Source organism: Nomascus leucogenys, chromosome 13 (genome assembly GCF_006542625.1).
Source record: "Nomascus leucogenys isolate Asia chromosome 13, Asia_NLE_v1, whole genome shotgun sequence".
Lineage (NCBI taxonomy): Eukaryota > Metazoa > Chordata > Mammalia > Primates > Hylobatidae > Nomascus > Nomascus leucogenys.
Genome location: NC_044393.1, coordinates 51,005,540 through 51,028,666, shown reverse-complemented (window position 1 = coordinate 51,028,666; position 23,127 = coordinate 51,005,540). Strand labels below are relative to the sequence as shown.

Sequence of the window (23,127 nt, the reverse complement as noted above, 5' to 3'; positions counted from 1 at the left end):
TGAGCATTTCCAGATAAGCAGTTAATAAATAGCGTAATGGATATATTTCACTTTTTGGGAATCATTCATTTGTTTTGGTTGTCTACAACTGATATTATGTGTAGTATTCAGAGTCCCCCTAAAACTAGTAGGTTGATACCTTTGGAAGTTTACTGTATTTCTCTTATCAAATGAGATAGAGACTTAAATATTCCTCCTGTTGGGCAGCAGCATGACCATGATCATGACTGCCATTGCAGTGGCTGTCCATTATAGTGGCTAACTCACTCTGGATTTATTCTCTTTAATCATGACAGCTGTACATCTAAATATTTTAAAAGATGTACTGTGTTTATCTCGTTTTGGGGCTGGTTTGCCAGCGTGTGAATGAGACTTTTATTAGGTACAAAAAGATCTTAAGAGAAATGTTAATTTTAGAAGTCCTAAGCTGAGTTCAGAGATCTTGATATTTTCTTCTTTCAGGCTTTGTTAAGACAGGAAGTGCTTAAACTAAGCACTTATCAATTAAGCACTTATCAGCTTATCAACTAAGACTTAAAATTGTTTCTGGTGATAAATTGAAAAGCTGGATACCTCTGTTATCTCTGTTAACATAACTGATAGGAAAATAAATTAATAACCACACAGATATTTAAGCTTTGTGTATGGTATCTTGATGGTTTTCTAGATGTTAGGATGAGAACCACTATTCTATTTTTGTATATATATATTTTTTAACCTATCTCACTGCACACTGAGAGAACCGCCCCCCCCTTTTTTTTTTTTTTTTTTTTTTTTTTTTTTGGAGACAGGGTCTCACTCCTGTAGTCCTTGGTGGAGTGCAGTGGTGTGATCATGGCTCCCTGAAGCCTCAACCTCCCAGGCTCAGGTGATTCTCCCACTTCAGACTCTCAAGTAACTGGGACTATAGGCATTTGCCACTATGCCCAGCTAAGAGAACCGCTATTTTAAAACTCTATAAGTTGGAAAGGTACTGTTTGTCATCTCTAAGTACATTTTATTCCCAAGATAAAACTATTATTTTTGAAACAAGACATAGTATTTCTCATTTGAAAAATTGGTAATTACTTTAATAAACCTTTATGAACCTGAGAAAACAAAGTCTAAGAAAATGTCAATTTAAAAAGATATAGAGGCTGGGCACGGTGGCTCACACCTGTAATCCCAGCACTTTGTGAGGCCGAGGCGGGTGGATCACCTGAGGTCAGGAGTTCAAGACCAGTCTGGCCAACATGGTGAAACCCCATCTGTACTAAAAATACAAAAATTAGCTGGGTGTGATAGCGGGTGCCTATAATCCCAGCTATTTGAGAGGCTAAGGCAGGAGAATTGCTTGAACCCAGGCAATGGAGGTTGTAGTGAGTCAAGATTGTGCCACTGCATTCCAGCCTGGGTGAAAGAGCGAGACTCCGTCTAAAAAAAAAAGATAGAAATCAATTATATTTCCTGAGGATTTAGTACTTTAATTTCAATGAATTGTTAATTAATGTAATTATAGTTTCTACTAAAGAGATCGAATAGGACGAATTACATCTTCATTGTGTGTCGTTCAGCATAGTACTTACTTCAGAAGTCACATGGATCCTAAGTTTTCTTTCATGTCCTCTAAGATTCATTTCACCATGACAATATCACTGAAAAACAGCAAACAGGAACTACAGCTCTCACTATGTTGCCAAGGCTGGTCTCAAACTCGAGGGCTCAAGCAATTCTCCCACCTTAACCTCCCAAAATGGTGAGATTACAGGTGTGAGCCACCACACCCAGCTTTATTCAATCTTTAACTTTCACTTTAGTGTTAAAAACAGTAAATACTAAGGCTAAATGTGACAGGAATCTTAAAGGTAGGTCAGTCAGGCATATTAGTTAACATGTGATCCAGTTTTATTCTGATTATCTGTCTCTAAATCACCAGGTTAAATTAAAATACAAAAAAATTAGCCGGGCATAGTGGCATGTGCCTGTAATCCCAGCTACTTGAGAGGCTGAAGCAGGAGAATCATTTGAACCTGGGTGGCGGGGGTTGCAGTAAACTGAGATGGCACCACTGCACTCCAGCCTGCGCGACAGAGCTAGACTCCGTCTCAAAAAAAAAAAAATATATATATATATATATATATATATATCTAATAAGTACCATCCTAAGCCAGGCGTTGAGTCACGTGCTGGGAGTACGGTGCTGAAGCTCATAAGCTAGTGGAGGAAAATCACATATAAACCACTGAAATACAGTGTTACAAATGCAAACAAAATATCCTAGGAGAACAAAGGAGGGTACAATGATCTCTGCCAAGGAGAGTCAGGAAGGCTTTACGTTTCAATTGGGTCTTGAAGTGAATTTAAACAAGGAGTTGGATATGCAATGTTTTTACAAGAAGAGTAGTTCTCAGAAATCTGGTAAGGTAATAGAAACTAAGCTAAACTCCAGAAGCTAAGAGTAGGAGAGTGAGCAGCTAAGGCACAGTGGAGGAGGAGAGCGGCAACCTTATGATGGTTCACTGACTGGCTGAATGACTAAGTCTGGATTGCTGGGCCTTCTTCAAGGTCCTTCCCCCTCAGCTTGGAAAGATATTCCTAGGAAAAGCCCCTAGTTGTCCCTACAAGCTTCTTTAACACCCAGAACAGAATTAAATCTGAGATTTTTTTTATCAGAGAATCATGGAATGATAGAGTCAGAAAAGGTATTGAAAATGACAGTTTTGTTGTCTCTAACATCCCTCAGAATCTTAGGGATTCTCAAAATGGGAAATGAAAGTCAATCAATTTTCAATATTCTGAAAAACGTACCAGAAATTTGACATTTTCTGGTAGTGTTAAATCACAGCTTTCCTTGGTTTGTGCTAGAGTTATATCGGATCCACATTAAACTGAGATTCTGACTGAGCTGTCTTCTAAATATAAGCTGTTTTTTCATTATTATTGTTATTATTATTATTAGTTTTTTTGGGGTGGGGGATGGAGTCTCGCTCTGTTGCCAGGCTGGAGTGCAGTGGCACGATCTCGGCTCACTGCAACCTCCGCCTCCCGGGTTCAAGTGATTCTTCTGCCTCAGCCTCCCAAGTAGCTGGGACTACAGGCGCACACCACCACGCCCAGCTAATTCTTGTATTTTTTAGTAGAGAAGGGGTTTCACCATGTTGGCCAGGATGGTCTCGATCTCTTGACCTCATGATCCGACCACCTCGTCCTCCCAAAGTGCTAGGATTACAGGCATGAGCCACCATGCCCGGCTTGTTTTCTCATTATTTTTATGCTCAATTTGGTAAAAAGCTTTTCAAAATCTAGGAGTAAGGTAATAAATTACTACAATATTTGCAATTTACAAAAAAAATTTTCACTGATTTCATCTTAATTTATTCTTCATAACACTGCAGTCACTAATAACAGCAGAGCTGGGAGGCCACCATTCTCGGGCCAGGGTTCTTTTCAACTGCTCCAAGCTTCTAGGGTTTTTTCCTTGCCGAGGGTGTTGCTAAGGGCACACTGTGCATGTCTAGGAAATATTGCTTCTATCATGGAATAAATAAAAGCAGTATAGAGATATATGTCTCCTGTTTTCAAGAAACTACTAGCCTTGCTGTCCAGGTGCCTGTGATTCATGGTATTTGGGTTGATCTAAGAAAATAGCATTAACTCTAGTTTTATGAAATGAATATTACATGCATGAATTGTAAATAACAGAAGGTAGATTTGTGTGTGTGTGTGTGTGTGCGCGCGTCTGTGTATATAATACTAAAAAGTATAATTTCTTCCTATACGGTAATACTTTAATTCCTAATACCAGCTTCTTTCTGCTTTCCATTTTTGATGAGGAATGGTGATTTCAGTATATATGTCTATTTTAAAATCAAAATGCTATTTATCTTGCATTCTGTTTATTTTTGTGCATGTTTTAAAGTTGACGGATAGAATTAACTTCTCTTTTAAAAATGTAAGTAGAATTTTACAATATTTGTTTTTTAAATAAGTCTCTCATCCCCACTGCCTTTACTGTATTTTTATTCCCTAAAACAAGGCAACAGGAGGAATTACTTAAACATCTAAGTCTCAGTAACCTGTGTTCCTTTTGATAAATTAATTTTACCAATACTGTCCCTTTGAGGTAGTTACTTTTGTTTATTAATGCCAACATGAGTCATATAGCAATCAGTGGTAAAACTAAACCTGCCTGGAGCAACCACAGTTTTTGACCCTCTTTACCTGCAATAATTGGAATTTAGCTCTCCTACCATTTACACTCCAGCCTGGGAGACAGAGTGAGACCCTGTCTCTCTTAAAAACAAAACAAAACCAAACCACAGTTGTTTCTTGGTATCCATGGGAGATTGGTTCTGGGATACCTCCACCCACCACCACTCCCACCCCCCCCAGGATACCAACCTCTGAGGATGCTCAAGTCTCGTGTATAAATGGTATAATATTTGCATATAGCGCATGCATGTCCTCTCATTTACTTTAATCCTCTTTTAGTACCTAATAACAGTATAAATGTTATGTAAATCATTATTATACTGTATTGCTTAGGGAATAATGACAAGAAAAAAATGTCTGTACATGTTCAGTACAGATGCAAGTGTAGTAAGCCTACCTACATTTTCAATTTGAGGTTGGTTGAATCCACAAATATGGAACCTGTGGATATGGAGGCCTGGTCGTGACCCACTTATTATCCTGCTTTCACCTTCTAGCTTTAGCATCTATAGATTATTCTTGCCCTAATTATTGTTATGATTCCCAAGTGGTTATTTTTCTAACTCCATCATTCCTTCTGTATTTATTAGTTGGCATTCTGCTTTAAGGAGAAGTTTTCCTTTATTTATTTACTCATAGATTTCTATTTTATTCAATTTTTTATTGTCATTATTTATTTTGATGATCAGATCAACCTAATTTTGGCCATGGAACCCCTTTGAGCAATTAACCTTGCTATCTGACATACCTGTATCAGTCTTTGAGCATTTCCTTACTTTCTGGCACAACAAAATATTTTGGGTTCAACTTGTATTTCGTCTGTCCCAGCCTGGAATCAACTATTGTTTCAAGAAGAGTAGTATATAGAAACCAAAATGTGAGTTCAAGATATACTTGTTGCGATTGGGGTGTTGTTAACCCCAGGCCTTTTCAGTGAGCACAGCTAGAAAATGTGTATTTGGCCCTTTACAATTATATTTATTTCTATAGCTATCCAGATATATTATACACCATCAATTTGCATTGATAGCTCCAATTCAAATACAATCCTGCAAGGTTCATTCTGTTTCTTCTTTTTATATTTATATCTTCTTTCTCTATCAGTGAGAAAAATGTGATTCCCATTATCCTCAATATGTTTACTTATTCCATTAGTCGCCTTTATATAGATCAACTTCTAACCCTGCCAGGCTGCACCTGGTATTTTTCTCTAATATTGTCCCTAAATGGGCTTCCGTTATTGACTGTCACTGGGCTGCTTTTGCTGTCCCACTCCATCGATATTCTTGCAAGTGCTTTCATTACCAGCCACTGGCAGGCTGCCTCTGTTTGTAAACTCTGAGAGTAATACTTAACATTTAGCATTTTTCTTTGGCCACTGCAGCTTAGTTTGCAACTTACCTCCATAGGGTTCATGAGAAGCATCAAATACCTACTACAGCTTAGTAAATTACTATTCTTGTCTCCTGAGAGTGTAACATGAACTTTGAGGAGATAGTGGGGAGAGAAACAACCCAGAGAATATTGGAAGGAAGCAGAGGTAAGGACAGGAGGAAGTGAGAGATAGCTGAAAGGTATCATATGGGATGAATGCTGCCGGTACTCTTTCCCCTGGTTTCACATAGTATTTACCCTGCCCTGTTAAGGAAAGAATACATTCTCCTTAGAAAAATGGTTAAAGCAACAGTTATTACAGACTCAAAGACCCTTTTACTGGCCTACCCCCACCCCTCTACCGCCACCCTTTTTTTAACCCTATAGAGTCTGGTTCATTCTACACATTCCCAAATTTTCAGCCACTATTTCTACTTTGATTGCTGGCCTCCAGGCTCATGTTTTCATTTGCCTACTAACATTTCTCAGAGTGTTCCATCTTTCTTCCTAAATAAATTTCTCTTCTTGCATATACTGTCTGATTAATGGTTCTACCAACTTTTCCATCTTCTTTCACCTAATTTATCTCCCCTTTCCTCTCCCTTCTCAGCCCAGTCTGATTTTCATGAACCTTTATAAATACCTTTCCAGTACATTCTCTCTTCCTTATCTTTGAGTTTCTGACATTTTCAGGATATCAAGTAACTTAACTTCACTTGGTCTTTTTCCACATCTGCAGGTTGCACAGTGTTCAAGGGAGGGGTAAAGGAAACAATTAATAACTAATGTTTCTATCACTTTCTTTCCCAGACAGAGAAAGTAACAAGTTTCTTCTGCGTCTTCTATTTTTTGCCCATTTTCCTCTCTGCTATAATTCATGTTCCTCCCTCTCTCCATCCTCTTTATCCTATGGCTTATTGTTCCCTTGGTCTCTCCATGCTTCTGAGGATCATACAGAAAGTAAAGGATCTGGAGATTTGGCTTTTCAGTCTTGCAAGTCTGTGGAGATGTGCTCTGAATGACTAAAAAGCATTGGAGCTCTGTAGAGCATATGGGAAATAATGGTCTTTCTGCCCCTTTAGGAACCTTGGAGAAGAAGGACAAAGAAGGAAAGGGGCGTGTTTGCATAAGACACAAACTTTCTAGGTTGATGAGTGTGTTAAAAAATCCTAACAGGCAGTTTCCCAGAGAGTGGGCAGTTTGAGGTAGTATGGAGAATATAATTAACTTAATAGTCAGAAGGTCTGTACTCTAGTGCGAGCTTTACTTCTGACTGCATGACCTTAAATAAGTCACTTAGACTGGTTCTTCTTTCTTGTTTCCAAAATGAGCGTTTAGAATAGGTGAGTTTTAAGGTCCTGCTCAGTTCTAAAATACAGAACTCAGTAATTTAGTGTTAAAACTAATGTGGGGTTTTTTGGTATGTGTGCATTTTTTTAAAACTTTTGGTTTTTGACCTAACTGAAGGCAATATACTATTTTTATTTTTCCTTACTTGCAAAATTGATACCTCTAACAAAAATTCAAGGGAATTTATTTAAATATAATTGCTTTAAAAATGTTTTATGATAGGCTTAATCTGCATTGAGCACATTTTAATTTTGTGTGGGACTAACTTTATATTTCTACTAACCGTTTCCTTTGGATAACTGTTCTTTCATCCATTGTAGTCTTTGAAGAGCACTCCTCAAGTGTTTGCCTGTTAGTAAAAAACATCTTATTTCCCATGTTGTATTTTATATGTTGAAAAAAAATTTATTCTTATAGATTCCTCAATTCTAGCCCTTTAGATATTTATAAGCTGCATGATTACTAATATCTTTTCCAGAGATTATTTCAGTGGGTGAAAGAGGTTACTTCTTTATTTTCTTTGTGTTGTTCTTTTTCACTTCTTCCATTATTTAGAAACTTATTTAAAATTTTCCTTTTTTTATATCTTTTTATGTTACAAAAGACCTGTGTCTTCATTGTATATTAAAATGAGTTGTATACTAAAAGGAATTTATCGAACTAAGTTAAACCATGAATTGCAACTTAACCTGACAATTAGATCATTTTTTAAATAAAACTTCAAAATATATTTTTAACCATAATAAAATGGGCAAAATTTTGTTTCTAGATTTTGTTCAAAGACCAGATGATTTACTAAGAATTTTTGGATAAGTTAGGGCATGTCTCCTAGAATTGTTATCTGTAAGACCTCAAAACCTTTAAGCTGAAATAGGACATTAATTTACATGTTTATTTTAGGTGTTAGATATATTTCTAAATTATTATACAAATAGGATGGTCATTAAAATTTAGAGAAATAGCTATGTGATATAATTATTAACATTATAATTTCTATCAGTAACTATCCAAAATAAGCTAAGTCCAAACATTCTTCTGCATATTTTAATTTTTAGATCAAAGAAAGCGAAGAATTCAATTGATAAATCAACTGAAACTGACAATGGCTATGTATCCCTTGATGGGAAAAAGACTGTTAAAAGCAGTCAAGATGGAATACAAAACCATGAACCTCAGTGTGAAACTATTCGACCAGAAGAGACAGCCTGGAACACAGGAACACTGAGGAATGGTCCTAGCAAAGTACGTGTGATTTTTAAAATAGTTTGCCTGTGTGATTTTATATTAGCTAATGTGAAGTGACTTGGATATAGTAGTTGCCCTTGAACTAAGTATTTTCTCCAGAATTAATTCTGTGAGCCTTTATAACACTGATGAAACTATAAATGAGATAAAGTGTTGTGATTAAACTTGATTGACAATATAATCTGACACCTTCTGAATTGATGGCTTCAGTTTTTCCAAAATGTTTTTTTTTGAGACAGGGTCTTACTCTGTTATCCAGGCTGGAGTGAGGTGATGTGATCTTGGCTCACAGCAGCCTCAGCCTCCCAGGCACAAACGATCTTCCCACCTTAGCCTCCTGAGTAGCTAGAACTACAGGCATGCGCCACCATGCCCGGCTAATTTTTTTTGTTTGTTTTTTGTAGAGACAGGGCTTAGCCATGTTGTCCACGCTGGTCTCGAACTTCTGGACTCAAGCGATCCACCCACCTCAGCCTTCTAAAGTTCTAGGATTATAGGCATGAGCCACTGTGGCTAGCCCCAAAATGTTAAAAGCACTTTATAATTTTCAGTTGTTGTTTGTTAAGCCTTACTTTTTCTTTCCCTATTTCTATGTATGTAAGAATTTGCACTAAGTGGAACATGCAAATAATTCAGAAAGCTGAACAAGGAAACCAGTTTTCCATTCATGTTCTCTATAAGAAGATATCTTGTTTTTCCTGCATTCATTACCTGTGGCGTCAACATACCTGTTTTGTTTTCTTTTATTTTGTTTTTAAACTGGAAAAAATCTTACTGGGGACATATTCGTTAAAGAGAACAATTATTTCTTTACTTTTCCAAAATAGACTCTGGTTTTATTGTAACAAAGTTTAATATGATGTCTTCTATTTCTCTGCTTCACTGAATTTTTTCTGGCTGAACAGTTTATTCTTTAGAAGCTGTTACAGTAAAAAAAATATAGAGAGAGTCAAAAGATGTTACCTCTGTTACATTTGGGAATGTAAGCATGAACATATTGTGTTGAGGAAAATAAAGAAAAGAGGATTCTCTAATTTTGGGTAAACTGTATGTTACTACTTGAACGTTCATGTATTTTCAGTACCAGTAGCCATAGAAGAGCATGGCCTGCAATGAATGTAGTCCCTTACTCTGATTTTAGATTTTTTTCAGCATTTAGCTCTGATAATGTGAGCCTCTCATCACTGTTCTTTAGCAGATAAATTTTCAGTCATACGCTTTCAAACACGTTTTCAGGCTTGTATTAATATTACCTAGTAAAGTTGTATGAGGAACATCAAAATATCAATAAAACGTATGCTCTAGAGTCATTTAATTTCATAATTTCTAAACTCTGGATATCTTTTACAAATTGATGTGTGTAGAATGTTGTCTGACATGTGCACACATGCAGTTGCTATTTACTTCCTCTTATCCTGTAAATCGTTATTAAATTAGTGGTGGGTCTTACAATTGATGGCTTTTTCAGTTTGAAAAAATAGTATAATATGTTCTTTCACCTTTTTTAAGTGGTCTCTGTTCTGCTTTTCTCCTGTTTATATTCTTTTTTTTTTTTTTTTTTTTTTTTGAGACATGGTCTCATTATGTTGCCCAGGCTGGAGTTCAGTGGTGCGGTTATAGCTCACTGCAGCCTAAAACTCCTGTGCTCAAGTGATCCTCTCACCTCACTCTCCCGAATAGCTAGGAGTACAGGTGTGCACTGCTATGCCTGGCTGATTTTTTATTTTTATTTTTTAAGAGACTGAGTTTCACTATGTTGCCCAGGCTGGTCTCGAACCCCTGGCCTCAAACAGTCCTCCCACCTCAGCCTCCCAAAGTGCTGGGATTACAGGCTTGAGCCACTGTGCCTGGCATATTTCTTATTTTTGGATGCTGTTTCAGATCCTTTTATGAACAGAAATATTACAGGATAATATTTGGCAAATGGCTATTGAAGTACTTTTAAAAGTAAAAATGCTTTAAAAGTATAGTCACTGATTTAAGATATTTTTTCAGAAAATCAGGTAATACTAATTAGTTACTTTGTGATAGTTGAGGATATTTTGAGGTTATGTGTATATATATATGTGTAATTTCAAATTTCGTAGTTTAAAAGCTAAAAGGTTTAGAAATTACCTGTAATCCTCTTTGTGTACTCCCAACTTAGGATACCCAAAGGACGATAACAAATGTCTCTGATGAAGTCTCCAGTGAGGAAGGTCCTGAAACAGGATACTCATTACGTCGTCATGTGGACAGGACTTCTGAAAGCGTTCTTCGGAATAGAAAGTCACACCATTATAAGAAACATTACCCTAATGAGGTATATACTTTGTCCTTAAGTGTATACATACGTATCTATTTTGTATGTTACTAATTTATAACTTCTTTCAACAATTAAAAATTGTTGAAATAAATATTTCACATTATTATCAATATTTATTATTGTCGTGTGATCTGGATTTATAAAATAGCAGTTTTAGGTTTATGTATTGCACATGTATGGATAGATAGCCACACATTTGAGCTCATTTTGTGCATTGTCTTTGAAGACTCATACATTGTTTGTTGTTTGCTTTTAAAGAAGAACATTCTGGAGAGAGAATCTGCAAACTCCCATGTTCACCTTTTCCACAGTTTGAAAGGCTTTATACATTTGATCATAGCAAAGTTATTTTAAGTAACTTCCTTCATATTGCTGTCACCAGTTATTAAGTCCCCATACTTCAAAATTCAGTTCTTTTTTCTTTGTTTCTGTTTTTCCATATTAATCTTTATTTTCTCTAAACCCTTTTCAACTATATCATATCTCTTGAGCTTAAAATTATTTAAATAAAGAATTTCATTCAATTGTATTTTCGGTTTCTAATCTAAGGGTAGAACATTTGGCTTTAAGGCAAATAAATTACACTGTTTATCACTTTTTTATAAACATTACCTTCTACTCTTTTTGAGCTGTCTTAGTATTTTTTTCCTTGATGGTTTTGGGTTAAACTTGTAAAAAAACACATGTTATGCTGTGCTGGAATATGATTGCCTTCAGAGTATTAAGATTAGAAGAGTTACTATTCTTTGCACACTCTTCTTTGTGGTTGTGTCTCTGGTTAATCTTTCTGGTGATTGTGGTTTTGTTTCTTTTCCCAGTGGTTGCCATACAGACACTAATGCCAGTGTGTCTGCTCCATTGCCTCTTCACCCACATCATTTGATGTAGTGTCTTTTGTTCCTAAACCAGATAACCAAGCTTGTAAAATTTTGTCTTACCTTATGTACTGTTAGAAGTCAGTTGGTGCTGGAAGGGAGGTGGAGGGCTGTTTGACCCCTCTCCCAGAATAAATTATTTGGCAGTAGCAGTATTTTTCTCACTCCATGATCTTTGCTCTTGTTGGTTTGCAACTGTATTTTAAACGATTGAGGTTCTTGAAGGGCAGAACATTAATCTACCTATTAACTTTTAAATTAAAAGGTTGTTTAAAATCTTGATTTCCAGCTAAGGCTGATAGTAAGCATTGATTTACATCTTTTTTAATGATATAAGAAATTACATAAACATAAAATATGGCTATAAAATTCTTCATCTATAAAGTGAAGAATGTAGACTAGGTGATATTTTAAAAGCTGCATTCAGTTCTCAAAAATTTTTACTCTTAAACCAGCTTTAAAGGGCTTTTCTAAAAAAAAGTAAAATAAAGTCTCCTTTGAATAAATAAAATGGAAACAGAAGATTTGTAATGCTCTTTTGCATTTTTATTTATAAATTTAAATTTATTTTATAAATTACTGTACTCTCTTCAAATTGCTAGTAATGTTTTTTCTTTAAGAGTGAGGCATGAAAAAATCATTTGGACCGACCCAAACACAATGAGCAAGCATCTCTAGTACCTAGATTGTGCCATTTATCACTAAATAACCAAAACCAAAAAAAAACAAAAATGAAACAACTTCTTGAATAAGTGGCTGATTCCTGATTGTCGTTTGTTGCAGGAAATATACAAAATGACTGTGGAACCTCTTATAATATGATAGAGGGCAAGGAAGCTATCAAAGACTACCAAGGTCTTTTCAGAAAGACTTGGGAGCCAAAGGGAGAATAGTTTGAACTTTAATTTTTCTTGATAAAAGTATTCCAATGATAAATGAAAAAGAAAATTCTTTGGGGAAGTATTTTGTGCATGGATGGGATTGGTGGGCTTTATTGTAAGATAATGGGTCAGGAACCTAGCCATTTGTTGTAAGCCTCCCAGATGGCGATATCTATAGATAAACTTTTTAGGGGCATCTATTTTTTAGGGAAGGCTCATCCAGTCTTCTGGTGGGATGGGGGTAGTAGATAATAAAACAGGCTGCTCTGGTGTTTGGCACCAAGGGAACTGAGGATGAGATGGGAATCTTGTCATTTAATGTGTAGACTTTCATTTAATCCCCGTTTTTTTGCCTTTTTCTACTGTCTACTGTATCTGGTTGACTTCTTCCCGTGTTCCGTTGGGAGGAATTACTTGGTTATCTGGGATGCAGGAGGCGTCCTAGGGAACTGACAGCTTCCTTTAAGTGTTTCTTCTGTTACCTACTCTGTCCTGCTTTGTTCAACTTTACAAATATTGTTCAATTTTTACTCCCAATTGTAAGTTAGCTTTTCATCTCAGAAAGGTGACATTTGATGAGAAGCGTAATGAAGAAACCATGGGCTTGGAGTTAGATTATTTAAATGACCTTGGGAAAATTATTTAACTTCTGAGTTTTTTTAAAACAATTTTCCTTCCACCCCCCCAAAAAACATTTATAAGTCCGTATTCCCTTCAAATAAATACTATGTGTTCTCTAAATCTGATTATATGTTCAGTTTTGGGCGTCTAAAGATTTGACATGATGAGCAGTACAAACCAAAACAAATGGGTTTTAACTTGAACTGTTCAATTATAGGCAATAGTTTTTAGGGTTTTTTTTTTTTTTTTGAGACAGAGTTTCACTCTCCTTGCCCAGGCTGGAGTGCAGTGGCGCCATCTCGGCTCACTGCAACCTCCGCCTCCCGGGTTCAAGTGATTCTCCTGCCTCAGCTAATTTTTGTATTTTATTAGAGATGGGGTTTCGCCCTGTTGGCTAGGCTGGTCTTGATCCACCCACCTGGACCTCCCAAAGTGTTGGGATTATAGGCGTGAGCCACCACTCGCAGTCAGAGTTTTAAATGTATAAAATGACACACTTGGCCAGGTGCGGTGCTAAAGCCTGTAATCCCAGCACTTTGGGAGGCTGGGGCGGGCGGATCACAAGGTCAAGAGATCAAGACCATCCTGGCCAACATGGTGAAACCCTATGTCTACGAAAAATACAAAAATCAGCTGGCTGTTGTGGCACGTGCGTGTAGTCCCAGACACTTGGGAGGCTGTGGCAGGAGAATCACTTGAACCCAGGAAGCAGAGGTTGCAGTGAGCCGAGATCATGCCACTGCACTCCAGCCTGGCGACAGAGTGAGACTCCATCTCGAAAAAAAACAAAAACAAAAACCCACTTACTAATCTGCATTTGGCAAAAAACACTTCTAAAGAATTATAGATATTTTCTTAATCCTGAAATCATTAATTGGTTTCCGTTAAAGTCATCAGGCCTTTAATCCTGCTGAGCAAGTCTGCATTGGACGTTATATATAATAAACTAACTTTATCATAAATTTTAAATTAGCAATTATTAAAAGCTTAATGCGTTCTGTGCCTTGCTAATGAAAACTGGTGACATGAGAGAAACTGAAATATTTTTGGAGTGCTGTTTATAAAACAAAGCAGAGTGATTTTTGTCCTCTTTTTCTTTCTGTATTTGTTTTTACTTATTAATCATTTTCTTCTCTTTTAAAAGTTTTTCTTTTTACTTCTTTCTAAATAAACAGCCCTCCTCCCACAAACACTCTATTAACACACTGTAGATTCACAGTCCCCATTCTAATATCAGTAGATTAATTATTATTAATGTATCTCATTCACTCAAGGTATTTTGTTACCTGTGGTAAGGAGATGGCCAAAAAAAAAAAATCTGTCTTTTGTGGACTTGTAGTATATTGAGATTTACAATCTATTTGAGAATATTAAACACATGAATATTTAATTAAGACAGACAATGTTGGCCGCACATGCAGTGGCTCACACCTGTAATCCCAGCACTTTGGGAGGCTGAGGTGGGCGGATCCCTTGAGCTCAGAAGTTAGAGACCCGCCTGTGCAACATGGCGAAACCCCATCTCTCAAAAAAAACAAAAACAAAAAAAACAAAGTACAAATTTAGCCAGGCGTGGTGGTACACGAATGTAGTCCTGCTTCAAAAAAAAGAGGCCAGTGCCATGGCTCACCCCTGTAATCCCTGCACTTTGGGAGGCTGAGGCGGGCTGATCACTTGAGGTCACAAGTTCTAGACCAATCTGGCCAACATGGTAAAACCCCATCTCTACTGAAAATATAAAAATTAGCCTGGTGTGGTGGTGGGCTCCTGTAGTCCTAGCTACTCAGGAGGCTGAGGCAGGAGAATTGCTTGAACCCAGGAGGTGGAGGTTGCTGTGAGCTGAAGTAGTGTTGCTGCACTCCAGCCTGGGTGACAGAGTGAGACGCCATCTCAAAAAAAAAAAAAAAAATACATATACACACACACACACACACACACACACACACACACACACACACACAGAGATTGTGGAAAGCAGTGCAAAATTTATTGTCAATTGAATATAAATAATAACACTTCAGGCCGGGCTTGGTGGCTCATGCCTGTAATCACGGTACTTTCGGGGGCCAAGGTATGTAGATCACCTGAGGTCAGGAGTTCAAGACCAGCCTGGCCAACATGGTGAAACTCCATCTCTACTAAAAATATAAAAATTAGCCAGTTGCAGTGGCATATGTCTGTAACCCCAGCTACTCGGGAGGCTGAGGCAGGAGAATCACTTGAACCTGGGAGGTGGAAGTTGTGAGTGAAGATCACGTGCCACTGCACTCCAGCCTGGGCGACAGAGTGAGCCTCCGTCTCAAAAAATAATAATAACTCACTTCAGGGACAAAGTGATCACTCTAAGTAGGTGGCTTTAAGGTAGCATTTGTTGAGCCCCTGCTTTGTGCCAGGTTTGTATTCAAAGTTCCCATGCTCATTTAATTTTTAACAGCTTTTTAAAGGAGTGCAGGATTAATGGTAAGAGGTAGGAGCATAATTAAGGCCTAGGGTGGAACATAATCAAAGCAAAGAACAAGCCATGCTTAGGGGCTCGGAAGTAGCCTGCTGTCACTGGAGTAAAAGGTTGTGGTATGTAGTGGAAGACAAGGTCAAAAAGTAGCACATATGAAGATGAGCATGCTAGGTGAAGGAATTGGAACTTTCTCCAGGAGAGCAGTGAGAAGCCAAGGAAAGATTTTGACTAGAGGAGTCAAAGAACAGCTGTGCTTTAGGAAGGTTAATCTGGAAAGAAGAGGAAGGCCTTTTAGGCAAAGATCAATTAGGAGGTGCTTATAGCAATGAAGGTATAAATGGTAAAGTCTGAAGTCGGCGATAGCACAGGAAAGACAAAAGGATAAATGCATTTTAAAGGTACATGACAAATCTAGTCACAGAGGACAGCCAAAAAAAAAAAAAATTTGAAGATACGTGGACATAAGGATGGGTATGACCATGATTTATTCAGTAAAAGTTTTTAAATTAATTTAAATCAAAATTTTACTCATGTTTATTTTGTACATTGCAAACTCCCAGAATAAAGTAAACTGATTAGAAATTATTTAACTTGTTTTAATTTTTTACTTTTATACCACAGATTATCTCAAGAACATGAGTTGGCAATTACCTTCTTGGTTTAGATATCAATTTTATGTTGATTTCACTTCCATTTGTGAAACAAAAACAGTAGATAAATCCACTCTTGATTAAAAAAAAAAAAGACTAGAATAAGAAAATACAGTCATTCCTGGGTATCCACGTGGGATTGGTAGATATCCAGCCCTTCTATAAATACCAAAATCCAAGGATTCTCAAGTCTCACAGTCAGCCTTGTGGAACCTGATGACACATAAAGTCAGCCCTCACCCTCCATTTCTCCAAAACTGTGGGTTCTGCATCTCAGGAATATTGTATTTTCTATCTGCAGATGTGGAATGCATAGATATGGAAGGCCAGTGGTATCGCCATTAATAACATCAATTAAAGTCAGTTAATGTTCACCATGCAGACTGTATGAACTTAGACTACTGTCTCTGCCTACCTGAGTTGTGAACTTCATATAAAATTTAAGAGAAAATAGATACAACCCTTGTATGCAAAGTAATATCTGAGCTGAAATATGAAATCAAATAAATTTTGATGTGAGGGTATTTTTTTACTGAACAAAAACTAATATATTTTGTAATGTTTTGCTGTCTCACTATCTTTTGAGGGTATATTTGTTGTTTTAGCAAAAAGTATCAATATATGGGTTCTGATAGTATCCTCTGAGTGGAAAGAGTACATAAATTGTATTAATGTCAAAGAATATCTTGATTTCAGGATGCCCCTAAATCGGGTACTAGTTGCAGCTCTCGCTGTTCAAGTTCCAGACAGGATTCTGAGAGTGCAAGGCCAGAATCTGAAACAGAAGATGTGTTATGGGAAGACTTGTTACATTGTGCAGAATGCCATTCATCTTGTACCAGTGAGACAGATGTGGAAAATCCTCAGATTAATCCATGTGTGAAAAAAGAATATAGAGACGACCCTTTTCATCAGGTTGGTTTATGGTTTTGGCTTATGTGGAGCTATCAGTCAAGCTCCTTTTAATTTATGTTCAGATTTTACAGAGGTGAAGAAAAAGCTAACATTCAAGCTTATATTTCTATAATTTTTTTTCTTTTTATGTGAACTGTGGTCTGGCTTCATCAAAACATAGAATCTCCCTCAGCACTTATATTGTGGTTATGTATGTTCCTGAAAAGTTATTGGTAACTGGAGTTTTGTAAGTCAAATCGTGTGTTAGGTGCATTAGTACTTTCTTACTCACCATACTTTGTGGCCAGATGCATGTACACCTTGGTCTAAACTCCACCTATAAGATTATATTCACAAATCTACATCTCATGAATATCAAATTTGTATCTCCAAGTGCCCATAGTAATGCTCTCCAATGGAAGTATTATGAGAGTCAGATATATAATTTTAAATTTTCTGGTAGCCTCATTAAATTTTTTTTAAAGGGGAAATTCAAATATGTTTTATTTAGCCCATTCAAAATATCACTTTAACATATAACTAATATGAAAAAATTAATGAAATATTTTACATTTTTACTACTAAATCTTCAAAATCCAGTGTAAACACATAGAGCACATCTCATTTTGGACTAGCCACATTTCTTTCTTTCTTTTTTTTTTTTTTTGAGATGGAGTCTCTCACTCTTGTCACCCAGGCTGGAGTACAATGGCACGATCTCGACTCACTGCAGCCTTCGCCTCCCAGGTTCCAGCGATTCTCCTGCCTCAGCCTCCTGAGTAGCAGGGATTACAGGCACCCGCCACCACACCCGGCTAATTTTTATATTATTAGTAGAGACAGGCTTTCACCATGTTGGCCAGGCTGGTCTTGAACTCCTGACCTCAAGTGATTCTCCCACCTCAGCCTCCCAAAGTGCTGGGATTACAGGTGTAAGCCACCCTGCCCAGCTGGACTAGCCACATTTCAAATGCTGAATAGCCACATGTGAGGAGGGTACTATATTGGACAGCACAATTTTATAGGATATCTTTATTTGAATGTCCCACCAATACGTCAAATTTAGCCAGTCCTCCCTCATAAATCTGTTTTTCTTATTCCATTCAAAATTTTGGTGAATGACATCTCCATTCATCTACTCACTAGTCCAGAAACTTGGTGGTCATTTAAAATTCTCACTCTTCTTCACCTTATCTCTCTTACCCAACTCTTTATCTAATCCTGTCAAACCAAGTAAAGTCAGAAAACTAGAGAAAAAAAAGAGAACTTTCAATCTGATAAAAGGGTGATGCATAGCCATCAAAGAACCTTCTGCTATAGCAATACCAGAGGCTGGGTGGCTTAAGCAACAAACATTTATTTCTCATAGTTCTGAGGCCTAGAAGTCCAAGATCAGGGTGCCAGCATGATTGGTTCTTGGTAAAGGTTCTCTTCCTGGTTTACAACAGCTATCTTATCCTTGTATCCTTACATGGTGGAAATGAGGGAGCTCTGATCTCTTTACCTCTGTCTGGTTTTGGTTGGAGTTAGACTGATTTAAAGTCCATATTAAAGAGCAAAATATCAAGAATAGCAAAAACAATTTTGAAGAACAACAGGGATCTTTCCCTACTGGATATAAAAATTTACTTTCAATTTAATACTCTTAGTATAGTATAGACATATAAACATATATACCAATGGAACAGAATAGAAAACTCAGAAATAGACATTTGTTTATAATGGATCACTAATACGTGACAATAAGTGGCATTACAAATCAGTAGAAAAAGAACGGACTATGGTTGTGAGTCAAATGATTATACACTTGAAAATTTATTCCAAATAGTTTCTAAAGGTGAAAAGCAAAACTTTAAAGCATTTAGAAGAAAATACAGGAGAAAAATCTTTGTTATTTCAGGTTAGAGAAGAATTTTTAAAAACAAGATATAAAAAGCACAAACAACAATGCAGAGATAAATTTGAGTATCTTAAGATTTAAAACTTTGGGCGTGTTAAAAGGTGAGGCACAGGCTGGGAGAAGGTATTTCCAATACATTAACTATCACAGTGTTACTGCATACAGGACATAAAGAACTCCTACAGATGAATAAGTAAAAGACAAATGACTCAATAGAAAAATAAAAAAGGATGTGAACAGACAACTCCCCTGATGGCTAATAAAATATAAGTGAAGATGGTCAGCCTTGCTATTAGTTAGGGAAATGTAAATTAGAACAGTTAGATACTATTTAATATTGATCAAATTGTCAACATTTAAAACCTGATAAATTTCAATGTTGGCAAGAATGTGAAGAGAGAACTCTTTAATACTGATGTTTGTTTGTACAGCTACTTTGAAGAGCAGTTTGTCATTATATAGTAAAATTGAAGTTCTATATATTCTAGGACCCTTTCATTCCACTTTAGAATGAAACTTTGGAAGATAGACAGTATCATTGCATTGTACATGATAGTGAAAGTTGAAAATATAATAGCCAATAATAGTGGAATTAATAATGTTATGATAAAACAATATACAGCAGTGAAATTGAATGAACTCGGCTGCATATATCAACATGAATAAGTTTTTGAATATAATTTTGAATGAAAAAGGCAAGCTGCCTTTACTTTAAATAACCCTGTCTCTACTAAAAATACAAAAATTAGCCAGGTGTGGTGACAGGCGCCTGTAATCCCAGCTACTCTGGAGGCTGAGGCATAAAAATCACTTGAACCTGGGAGGCAGGGCTTAGCAGTGAGCTGAGATGGTGCCATTGCACTCCAGCCTGAGCAACAGAGCAAGACTGTGTCTCAAAAATAAAATAAAAAATAAAAAGGATGGCTATGAATGTTTAGAAAAAACAAAGTAATTAGATAGGGAAATTGAGCTGGAGTGTTTTGGTGTTTACTCCCTAATATATGAGATATTTGAAAACATTGATATATACAGGAGAAAACCAGTAGGGAAGAATCAAAGAGATACGGGAGAAAATGTTGACTGGTGGAATGACATTTCTTAGGATTCTGGAGGGGAATCATAATCAGGAAGCTTAGCATTTGACAGGAAGAGGAAAACATCCTCAGCTGAGATAGGAGGATAAGGATGAGTGCATGCAGCAAGCAAGATGGTAAGAGAGTTATTGCCTGATGATCTCTTTTCTGTGAAGTGCAAGAGTCCAAGGGATCTACTGGCGGTAAGGGAGATGATACAAGAGGAGGCTTTCGGATGGTGGTGAAGGCTTTAAGTTACCATTTGTGGAGAATGGAGAAAGGGGACAGAGAAAGGGAGAGAGAGAAAGAGGAAGAGAGAGAGAGAGAGAGAGAGAGTGTGTGTGTGTGTGTGTGTGTTCAAGCCAATGAACACATCAAAACAATCATACTGCCTTGCCACATTGTTGAGGGTCCAGCTGGAATCTGAAACCATGAATTTGTAATTGCCTATTCTACACAGCTATGTGATGTTTTCTGGAATGTAGTTGTTACTATATCTGACATTTAATAAGCATTTACTTATGCCACACACTGTGCAAAGTAATCTAGTTGCATTATCTCATGTATTTAACCTTTACAACCTGTGGTAATGTAGTTTATTTTCATTTTATATTGCTCAGAGTTGAGTAATGTGCCCAAAGTCACACAGAGTAAGTGCTCAATAAATAGTTGCCACGCCTGTAATCCCAGCACTTTGGGAGGCCGAGGCGGGTGGATCACAAGGTTAGGAGATCGAGATCATCCTGGCTAACATGGTGAAACCCCATCTCTACTAAAAATACAAAAAATTAGCCGGGCATGGTGGCGGGCACCTGTAGTCCCAGCTACTCGGGAGGCTGAGGCAGGAGAATGGCGTGAACCCGGAGGCAGAGCTTGCAGTGAGCCGAGATCGCGCCACTGCACTCCAGCCTGGGCAACAGAGCGAGACTCCATCTCAAAATAATAATAATAATAAAATAGATAAATAAATAGTTGCTCTTCAAGGGACAGGAGAGGGGATGATTGAAATGGTGGGTCTGGTGGCAGTCTAGTCATTAAATTGTTAGATTGAGAAGGAAATGAAATCAGGAAGGGACTGATAAATTTAAGGATAGATGTGTTCAAGGGAACAAGTGTTTCAGAATTGAAGTTTTGAGAGACCAGGTAAGATGGGAAGTTGTAGTAGCTTCCTTTCAGAAGTAGAGCAGTTCCGTATGGTGACAAGGTCTAGGGTGTGGCTGTGGGAGTAGTTTAGCGTCCTTGGGATTGAAGAAATGAAAAAACTGAACAATCCATGAAAGCATAGGGTGTTGAGTGAGTCATCTGCATATTCATTTAAGTCACTGAGACTAACAACTGGAGTTAAGATTGAGGGAAATGCCTGTGAGCTATTTTCCCAGAGATAACTATAAGCAGCATAAAAGCTGGGACCATGTGTTTTTTTTTTTTTTTGCTCAGTGTTGTATCACACAGCGTGAGGTACACAGTAGGTATTTAATAAATATTGAATGCCTGACACAAAATTAAATTTTTTGAAAACATGCCAATTAGGCCTTTCTTAAATGATTTAAAAAATTGTTTTATAATGTCTGCGCAGAGTAAATTGCCCCTAAGTCTGTCACATCAGTCAGCTACCTTTTTGGTAAGATAAAATTTGTTAATGCTCTACTCTGTATATCTAACTATGGTATCCTAGGCTTATATTGGTTTTGCTTTTAGATTAAAGACTTGATCTTACACAGATTTTTAATTCTCAGATTTCAAAAAATAAGCTCATGCTTTTAGTTTTACTAGTAGCTAAGTAGTGGAAATTAGCTCCCTTTTACTAAAAAGCTACTAGTTTTTTTCTTATTTAACCAGTCTGTTAGGTTTGGAAGACCTTTTTCTGCCTACTATACAGATGGAAAAATCCCTTCTCATGAAAAAACACTGAGCATTTGAATTAGTATGTTCTAATCAGATTATTCCCAAATGTGTATCTTTGTTTCATTGTTTTATTTTGTTTGTAAATAGTAATTGAAACATTTCCACAGGAGAAAATTTTTCTCCTCTAGTCCTCCTCTATAGCTGAATATATACTAAAATATAAAGCTATATTCAGCTGAAATTCAGTTTTTAGTAAGTGTAAAGCTTTAAATGGCTGCATTCCCACAGTTGGAAACACGAGTATGTGGTTGTCATGGTGAATTTATTTGAAATAAAACATGCCACCATTTAAGCATTAAGGTGTTCAGGTAGTTTTGAATGAACAAGGAGCAAAGCAGTTGAGATTTTAAATGAGGATAAAGTATAATCATTTTAGAAGTTCTAAATTTTTGGATCTGTGATGCTGTCTCCAAAGGAAAAAAAAAACTTTTTAAGTTCTAAATTTTAGTTTGAAAACATATATAGCGGCCGGGCACGGTGGCTCACGCCTGTAATCCCAGCTTGGGAGGCCAAGGCGGGTGGATTACTTGAGGTCAGGAGTTCGAGTCCAGCCTGGCAACATGGTGAAACTCCATCTCTATTAAAAATACAAAAATTAGTTGGGCATGGTGGTGGGCACCTGTAATCCCAGCTGCTCAGGAGGCTGAGGCATGAGCATTGCTTGAACCCGGGAGGTGAAGATTTCAGTTAGCCAAGAACTGCACTCCAGCCTGGGCAGTAGAGCCCAACAGCCTCAAAAAAAAAAAAAAAAAAAAGAAAAAAGAAAATGTATTTAGAGTAACTTATGTGATAAAATTATAAAATGAAATTATTTGCTCTGATGTTTTCCCTGAACTTTTTAAAAAAATATTTCATGTGATGCTATTCTCCACACTGCAGACATGATTCAACAAGACTGTTTTTCAATGTACATTTCACACACACACACACACACACACACACACACACAGAGAAATATAGCAGTGTTTTTTATTTATTTTTTCAAGTTTCTACACACAACATTGAACATGTAATTAACTCTTTATATTTTTTTTTAGACGGAGTCTCACTCTGTCGCCCAGGCTGGAGTGCAGTGGCGTGATCTCGGCTCACTGCAAGCTCCGTCTCCCGGATTCACGCCATTCTCTTGCCTCAGCCTCCCCAGTACCTGGGACTACAGGCGCCCGCCACCACGCCTGGCTAATTTCTTTTTGTATTTTTAGTGGAGACGGGGTTTCACCGTGTTAGCCAGGATGGCTATGATCTCCTGACCTCGTGATCCGCCCACCTCGGCCTCCCAAAGTGCTGGGATTACAGGCGTGAGCCACCGCGCCCGGCGTAATTAACTCTTAAAATTCACCAGTTTCTAATTGCTGTCTTCTCTTTTGCCTTTTGGCTTTCTAGAAATAATATAATATCAGATGCTGGA

At 37.2% G+C, this 23,127-nt stretch overlaps 1 protein-coding gene across 8 annotated transcripts in view; it reads left to right on the top strand.

Moving 5' to 3' along the window:
* PHTF2 (putative homeodomain transcription factor 2) overlaps positions 1-23,127 on the top strand; it is a 153,023-nt gene that overhangs the window by 107,866 nt on the left and 22,030 nt on the right. For 6 of the 8 annotated variants that reach the window (XM_030825903.1, XM_003268194.2, XM_030825901.1 and 3 more), the window contains 3 exons: positions 7,971-8,157; positions 10,307-10,462; positions 16,644-16,862. In XM_030825903.1, the coding sequence (XP_030681763.1) occupies positions 7,971-8,157; positions 10,307-10,462; positions 16,644-16,862 (562 nt within the window). The remainder of the gene's footprint in view (positions 1-7,970; positions 8,158-10,306; positions 10,463-16,643; positions 16,863-23,127) is intronic. The other 2 variants (XM_030825905.1, XM_030825907.1) reach the window with 1 other exon arrangement.